This window comes from Rosa chinensis, chromosome 3 (assembly GCF_002994745.2).
Source record: "Rosa chinensis cultivar Old Blush chromosome 3, RchiOBHm-V2, whole genome shotgun sequence".
NCBI lineage: Eukaryota > Viridiplantae > Streptophyta > Magnoliopsida > Rosales > Rosaceae > Rosa > Rosa chinensis.
The window spans coordinates 11,625,681-11,633,748 of record NC_037090.1 but is presented as its reverse complement, the minus strand read 5'-3'; the positions used below and the strand labels follow the sequence as shown (position 1 = coordinate 11,633,748).

The following is an 8,068-nucleotide window of genomic DNA, read 5'->3' as shown; positions in this document are numbered from 1 at the left end:
CTATTTAAAAATAAAAGGCAGAAATATCACTTTGGTCATCGAACTATGTTTCGCTCGACACTTTGGTCATCCAACTTTTAAAAACTTCACTTTGGTCATCGAACTATATCACCGTATATCACTTTGGTCATTCCGTCTGTTTTCTCCGTTTTCTCTGTGTCAATTGAACCTCACACGTCTAATAAGTAGGGGTATATTTGTCAATCCAGAATTAGACTGTTAGAGACTACGGGGCGAACATATACTGTACTCTCTCTCTCTCTCTCTCTCAGCCAAATGGTCTCCATCATCAGTAATCAAAGTATCACCCAGAAGGTCTAAACATGAAGAACAACCACATATACTATAAGGCTGACTCAATTAACAAGATTGGTCGTGAAGGTAGGCACCACCAAAGAAATACCAAAAAAAAAAAAAGAATCAATTTTGGCAGAGAAGATTTTTGACGCATATGAAACTGGGCAGAGAATAACTTGGGGTTCTTCATCAACTACACAAACTTCTCAAATTCTGCACAATTCCAGGATCCTAATCAAATTCAGTAATACCCAAATACTTAATTTCCCTTTCACCAAAATTGAATGAAAATTGGAGGTGGGAGTGGTCCGTTATCAATTCCTGATAGAGGAACAATTGGACAATTAACAAAGAGAAATTCCAGAGTGGGAGGAAGAAGAACTATGAGGAAGGTAGAAGAGCAACTAGCTGGCCTATAGTCTCATGCGCTCACCCCAAGAGGTTATAGAAGTCCAACTCACTGAAAAACAATCTCTTTATTCTTTAAGAACCAGATCTAACGGGTTTGCGACAATAGCTTTAAGTTGAACGCAATAACAGGCATCAATCGGAGCAACAATTCTGTGATCTTAAACTCTAACAAATTTTCCAGAGGCCATTACCCAAGTAAGAAGCTCCACCCCAGTCCAACTCTAACCCCATTCCCTTAGAAACTACTCTCGGAGACTCTGAGCTCTGCTGCAGATCACTTGACATTGAGATCGATTTGATGGGAATTGGGTGCCGTGAAGAACAGGGAGCAAGGAGAAACAACCTGGAGGTCTTCATGAATTGCTTGGTCTGGGATGATAAGGATTGATATCAACTTTTTGTTCTTTTTGTTTCGGTGTGGGTTGAAGAATTTATGAACTTCTTCAGAAATTTCTTGTTCCTTTTCGTTTGAATCGGGTTTAAGAACTTCGGAAGAAGATTGCTTGAACCCTTTTTTTTAAATAAAATTTAGTATAAAAGGACAATTTTACCCTTTAAAATTCAGTCACGTGCACAGCACGTGCAAATTTTTAACGAACTACTAACAGTAGACTGACAGAAGTATCACGTTGATATGAAATATAAAGTCCGGGTATCACATTGATAACGTTGTAAGTTTAGTTATCATATTGAAAGTCTCCTAAGTGTCGAAACACCGTTGGTGACTTTTTCCCTTTGTTAATACTCCTATAACTTTTTTGGATGTATTACAATACGATTGTAATCGACTCTATTTGAGTCTTTCTATTATATGAAGATAATTCTCTTATTCAAAAAAAAAAAATCAAAGCATACAACGAACAAAAAGAGGAAGAAAATGATTGATTTAATAAATCGAGGAATTATAAAAGGAGGGAAAAGTTGGCAAAATTGGAGGAAGATTTATGTTTAGGCGGGAAAAGTTAGATTAAATCATAAAAATGGCAGGCAAAACTTTTCATCTCCAAAATACCCTTGGAGTTAACAGAGAAAATGGAGAAAACAAACGGAATAACCAAAGTGATATACGGTGATATAGTTCGATGACCAAAGTGAAGTTTTTAAAAGTTGGATGACCAAAGTGTCGAGCAAAACATAGTTCGATGACCAAAGTGATATTTCTGCCAAAATAAAAATACATGCACTAAAGCTGCTTTACGAAAATAATAATAATAATAATAAAATCCTCGATGACGAAAGCAGTGACAAAATGGTTTAAGAAAGAGTGACTAATGAACAAATTGTCAAACAAGGTTTGTGTCTAGATCTTTCCTCCAATAAATCTTCATTTAAGTATTGTTATTGAACGAAGTGGAGAGACTTCGTAGGGGCTAAGTAAACTCTGCTCTATAAGAACCCCTAGAAGGAAAAGTCACTCATATCAAGACTAGGACTGGAGTTGGTATCGTCATGGGTGAGGAAGTGAAGCTTTTTGGTGTTTGGGGAAGCCCTTTCAGTCGGAGGGTGGAAATGGCTCTGAAGCTGAAAGGTGTCGAATACGAATACTTTGAAGAGGACCTGCAAAACAAGAGCGATCTGCTTCTCAAATACAACCCAGTTCACAAGAAGATCCCTGTGCTCCTACACAAAGGAAAACCAATAGCAGAGTCTGCTGTTATTCTTGAATACATCGATGAGACATGGAAGGGCTTTCCTCTATTGCCTAAAGACCCTTATCAAAGAGCCACAGCTCGGTTTTGGGCTAGGTTCGTTGAGGAAAAGGTAACACTATATTGTCGGTTTATATATATTTTCATTAATAAAAAAAATTCTATCATGTCTAGTTGTTTTTGCCTAAACTTTTTTGAGACAATTTGTCGAATGCCTTAACTTTGCAAATTGTCAACTTGTTTGTTGGTGTTCAGTGCATGCCTGCGTTATTCAACTGCACTGTCGCGGAGGATCGTAAAAAGGCTGTGGAGGAAGCTCATGAGACTCTGAAACTACTTGAAAATGAGCTCAAGGATAAGAAGTTCTTTGGGGGAGAGGACATTGGATTTGTGGACATTATTGCTGACTTCATAGGAGGCTACTGGCTTAGAGATATTCAAGAGATTGTCGGATTGGAGCTCTTAACAAAAGAGAAATTTCCCAAGCTATGTGAATGGAGCGATGAGTTTGTCAACCACGCTGCTATTAAGGAATGTCTGCCTCCTAGAGACAAGCTAATTGCTTTCTTCCGCACCCGCTTTGGTGCAAAGCCATAGATGACTTACAAGCATCTTTTGTCTCATGATATACAATAATAAATCTAGATTGTCGATAACAATAAATCTAGATTGTCGATAACAATAAATCTAGATTGTCGATCATAATAAGTCCGGTTCTTATGTATGTCTGTAATATATGTTTTCAGCTGAAATTAAAGATCGAGTTAAAATTTCGTGATCGTCGGTGCTCACAGTCCCCAGCTGAATCCTGTCTTGCACAATCATATATAAAATGAACATATATACTGCTTGGAGAAACTCTGCCCTTGCATCTCCCCGGCAGTTTTTGTCACAACCTTAATTAGAGCATTATCTATCGTGTTGATGGTGACACAAGTCTCGCCAAATAAGTTCAGAGAAGCTCACAGCAGTTTGTCAAAATCCAGGGATTATTTGTGATTAAGTATTGTCATTGGTATTGCTCAATATCAATGCCCAAAAATAGATTGAACAAATCTGTAAAATGACAGATTCTAAATAGTTCTTCGAAACAAAAAGAAAATCTAACTCACAAAAATCAATGACAGGAAATACTTCATTCATCAGTCATAATTTTGCTTTTGAAGAAGGAAAACACGAAAATTGATCGAAATACGGGCAAGATGCATAGCCAATAAATAGATTAGAATTTTGCTGAAAGAGTAAAGAAGGGGGGCAAAGTAGTTTGTTTCTTTAAAGGTTTTTTCCTCCATGAACTAGTAGCTACCTTCCGTGCTTGCTTTGAGAGCATTACTACTACTTCCAAGTAGATCGGTTCCAACCTACTTGGCTTCATGTTTCATGAAAAATCTACGAGTATATATTGTGATAAATGGTGGGTTTATGTCGGGTTTTGATATGATCATAGGAACCTGATTTCATTTACCAATAACCTTGGTCTACTTTTACATGGATCTTATTATGTAAAAGAATAAAATGAGGCATGGGTCACAAAGAAATATAATGAAAAGGGAGAAATATCACTTTGGTCATCGAACTATGGCTTGCTCGACACTTTGGTCATCCAACTTTTAAAAACTTCGTTTTGGTCATCGAACTATCTCACTGTATATCACTTTGGTCATTCAGTCAGTTTTCTCTGTTAACTCCAGGGGTATTTTGAAGATGAAATGTTTTACCCGCTATTTTTATAACTTAATCCAATTTTCCCCGCCTAAAGTTTTACTAAACATAAAACTTTATCCAATTTTGTCAACTTTTCGCTCCTTTTATTCATGCATTCATCATAAGTAATCAAAGCATAAAACAGAGAAAAATAATCGAGTAAGAGAATGATTCAAAGTGAGGGAATATAAGAGGAAGAAAAATATTGTTTTAATAAATCGAGGAATTATAAGAGGGAAAAGTTGGCAAAATTGGATGAACTTTTTATGTTTAGGCGGGAAAAGTTGGATTAAGTTACAAAAATGGCGAGTAAATCTTTAAATCTCTAAAATACCCTTGGAGTTAACAGGGAAAACAGACGGAATGACTAAAGTGATATGCGATGATATAGTTCGATGACCAAAATGAAGTTTTTAAAAGTTGGATGACCAAAGTGTCGAGCGAGCCATAGTTCGATGACCAAAGTGATATTTCTGCCTAATGAAAATTGAATAGTCATAAATGCATTATTCTTCAAAACAGACTACAGTGTCTGGGTATTATAATTTGAGCTAGTTCATGAAACCAAGATCAAGTAAAACATAAAAGCTCAGCAATGCCCCATGTTTGTTGATGATAGCTAGATCAATGAGAACGCAAAATCTAAGTTTGTAATCATCAATGGTCAAGGTCCTTGACAATGGTCACAGGGATTGAAGCATTCGTCATCACATAGTCGCTCACACTTCCAAGTATAACCCTATATTGAACAATCACATGAAACATAAATCTTAGATCAATCACAAGAAACTTAAATCAGAAAAATTAAAAGAACAAAATAGTAAAAGAACATTGCATACCTTTTAAGGGTACCAAGTCCTCTGCTTCCCATCACCAGAGAGTCTAATTTCAGATCCTCAACTGCTTCAAGAAGCTTCTCCCTTGCATCTCCCCAGTACAGCTTTGTAATAATGCTCACCTATCACAACCAAATAAAAAGAAATTCGTAATTAAAACCCAGATGGCGGATTGGATTGGATTGGATTGGATTCGGTACAAGAGAAAACAGAGGATTAATCAAACAAAATAAACCTCTTTCTGCCTAGAAGCAGTGTCGAGTGTATCAAGAACTTCCATATCAGTTTGTACCCCATACTTTTTCATAACCTCAGGCTCTCTAAACTCAGACAATGGAATAAGAGCTGCAATAAAACCCAGATCAGACACAACCTTCAAGCCTCGAGGTCTATAAAATTGAGGATTAGGCGATATTAGCATCCTAATAACACAAAGAATAAAAGCTTTAGGCTTTAGAACTTACGAGAACCAGATTTGGCCCAGAGGACGTTGCGAGACTCGTCGACTTTGTTGCTGTTGATGTGGATGATGCAGAGGGTGTCACCTTTGTCGACCAAGTTGTCTACGGCCCATTGAAGAGCGTTTTTGCTGCTCTTTGAGAAGTCCATGGCCACACCAATCCTCCTATCCTTCACCATGTTTCTGATCTTGATCTCTCTCTGTTTGCTCAGCGTCCTTGTTCTTGCTCCTTATGTACCAGTTGTGTTGCTAGTCAGAGAAAGAGAAATAAGAGTAGCGTGTGGGGTTGTGAACGTTAAAAAATAGCTTAGAGAGGAAGCAGAATATAAAGAAGGTAGATAGAAGGGCTTCTGTGCTGGTTTACTTTTCCGTTACAGATCATAGACCATTCGATGGTCACCTTCAAAAACATGAACGGTAAAAGAAATTGTGCTTGAATCATTCTTCCACGCAAGGTGATTAGGTGTTTACCTGTTTAGGTTGTTCAACTAAAAAACAAAAACAGAAAAGATGTGTTCAACTAGATATTTTCTTTTCGTAGAATTCAGCTAGATATTTTCTATTTATATTTCGGTGAGATTTTTTTTTTTTTTCAATTCCAAATAGGTATTGATTTATTGTGGCAATTTGTGATTAAAATTACTTAAATAACGCTAACATCTTAACCGAAATATAGACTAAACCTTACAATTGGTCATCCAAAAAAACCATTTTGTTTAAAGAGCATTTCGGAAAAAAAATTATAATTGTGTTATAAACCCTTAAACTATTCAAACTAATGTCGGGTTATTCCATGATTCTAGGAGGAGGAAAAGTAAAAGTTCCTTCTCTTTTGAGAAGTTGACGGATACTTCTAGGAAGGAACAAGAGAGCTTGATTTGATTGAACTGTGAACCAAATTTTCCTTTTCAAGTTAGAAATCCAAAACCATTAAATTGAGATAATCAAAACCCCATAAGGAAATAAATGATGGAGAATTAAGCAGATGAGATATTAAGGGAAGCTGCTTTGAACTTTCCTTTGTCCTTGTCATGACTCATATACACATCCAATTCTTCCTTGATTAACAGCTTATCTTGCCATTCTTTTGCTGCATTGCCAGTTCAAAATTTTGGTGCGTCCAATAATTTTGGGTCCCTTAAATCAATAAAATAATATTTATTATTATAAAGAAAAAGAAAATAAATAATAAACTTGTATTACTTAATTGTGTATGAGTGCGATCCATGTGATCAGCATGAGTGTAAAAGTAATACAATTTGAGGACATATGTGAGTTTTATGTCCTGGGAAAGATTTTATCCCGGCACCGAGTTGGACTTTCGCACCGAGAAAACAGGAGAGAAAACTGGGGTTTGGAAAGAGTGAAGGAGCAGTGGTCGCTTGTCCGGCGGCGCCTCCTCGTCGATCGAGGCTTCCCGCCTCAGCGACGAATGACAGGTGTTGCCGGACGGGAGATGGGGGTCTTGGGACCTTCGATTTTGTCTTCTTTGCGGTGGTCGGGGCGTGGCATGTTTCTTCTCTACTCTCAGGCAGCGGCGCAGGCGAGGAGGAGGATTTCGGCGGCAGCGCAGGCTTGGAGTAAGGGGTTAGAGGCCAGATCGTGGTGGCGGCTTGCCATGGATCGTATGGCGCTGATCTCTGCTCGGAGGTGGGTCGCTCGGCGATGTTTGCAGCAGTGGGTTCGGGCTCCCAGGAGGATGGGCACAAATTGGTGGAGCGATTTCGTTCCGAGGTGGAAGTGCTCGGCGATTCCATTCTTGTTTGTCAGTGGTTTGGATTGGAGTGGATGTGTTTCCAGATCTGGATCCGGCCGACGACAGGCAGGTGAATCGGTGTGGCTTGCGGTGTTGAATGGGTACCTCTGGGGTGGTGAGCTCGAAGGGCAAGAGTTGTGGTGGTGGACTGCCGGCGGTCAAATTGGAGAGAGGGAATGTGTTTGTCATAGCTTTGGTCTGGTGTGTGGAGGGATGGTCAATCATGGTAGTTTCTTTCAGTTTTTTATTAGGGTTTTAGTTTCAGGTTTTTGATTAGGTCGAATAAATCGTCCCTACTCTTTTGAGCTAGGGTTTGGAGATTCTGGTCGTGTTGTGGAGCCATCTATATGGTGTTACTCCTGGGAACAATATGTTATAATTTCGATGCTGGTTGGTTATCAACGGAAATGTGGATTTCCCTTGCACGTGGTCTGGCGGTTTATGGACACGATGTGGAAGAGGGTGGAGTGGTTCGTCTGGATGTTGGTGACGAGGTCGTATCGTGACGCTCGGGATTGGTTATCGTTCTTTGTAGCCTGGGGTGATAGGCGGAAAAATTGGTTAGGGGTTGGACCTTTTCGGTTCATGGATGTTACTATTAGTGACGGACCCATAACTAGGGATCTTGGTAGGAATATGTGTCGTGGTGTAGATACCACAACCGATTATTCCAATGCTTTGTAATTTTGTTGGTTATTAATGGATTCTTTTCTTCTCAAAAAAAAAAAATGTCATGTATGGAAAATCTAACATAAAAAATTTAAGTCTTTATTCCCCAGGGCCCGAAAGGCCCAAAACAAACCCATAATTCATTTTCTCATTTGCTCATCAACCCCATGAGTCAGAGTTTAAGCCTTTCAGAGTCCACTTGGTATTGACTTTTCTTTCATGTTTAAGATTTCCTAGTGCTATTAGGTTCAGGATTTAGGCTCTATAAAAAACCACTGGCATAGGC

At 38.6% G+C, this 8,068-nt stretch overlaps 2 protein-coding genes across 2 annotated transcripts; one reads left to right on the top strand and one right to left on the bottom strand.

Annotated features, from left to right (window-relative positions):
* The first annotated feature begins 2,069 nt into the window (after positions 1 to 2,069).
* LOC112192707 (probable glutathione S-transferase) lies at positions 2,070 to 3,135 on the top strand. Its single transcript, XM_024332557.2, has 2 exons — positions 2,070 to 2,469; positions 2,613 to 3,135. Exons 1-2 carry the CDS (start codon positions 2,158 to 2,160, stop codon positions 2,952 to 2,954), a joined length of 654 nt encoding a protein of 217 aa, XP_024188325.1. The 5' UTR covers positions 2,070 to 2,157; the 3' UTR covers positions 2,955 to 3,135.
* Positions 3,136 to 4,539: 1,404 nt separating this feature from the next.
* Positions 4,540 to 5,712, bottom strand: LOC112192708 (universal stress protein PHOS32). Its single transcript, XM_024332558.2, has 4 exons — positions 5,362 to 5,712; positions 5,133 to 5,242; positions 4,901 to 5,019; positions 4,540 to 4,800 (listed from the first exon to the last, which is right to left on the bottom strand). Exons 1-4 carry the CDS (start codon positions 5,534 to 5,536, stop codon positions 4,719 to 4,721), a joined length of 486 nt encoding a protein of 161 aa, XP_024188326.1. The 5' UTR covers positions 5,537 to 5,712; the 3' UTR covers positions 4,540 to 4,718.
* Positions 5,713 to 8,068: the final 2,356 nt, after the last annotated feature.

Bases quoted from the DNA above. Each gene is read 5' to 3' on its own strand.
- LOC112192707 (XM_024332557.2), top strand. From the start codon at position 2,158: ATGGGTGAGGAAGTGAAGCTTTTTGGTGTTTGGGGAAGCCCTTTCAGT. The intron at 2,470-2,612 runs GTAACACTATAT...GTTGGTGTTCAG, and splicing joins CTAGGTTCGTTGAGGAAAAG to TGCATGCCTGCGTTATTCAA.
- LOC112192708 (XM_024332558.2), bottom strand. From the start codon at position 5,536: ATGGTGAAGGATAGGAGGATTGGTGTGGCCATGGACTTCTCAAAGAGC. The intron at 5,243-5,361 runs GTAAGTTCTAAA...GTTTTATTGCAG, and splicing joins CTGGGCCAAATCTGGTTCTC to CTCTTATTCCATTGTCTGAG. The intron at 4,801-4,900 runs GTATGCAATGTT...TGTTCAATATAG, and splicing joins GGACTTGGTACCCTTAAAAG to GGTTATACTTGGAAGTGTGA.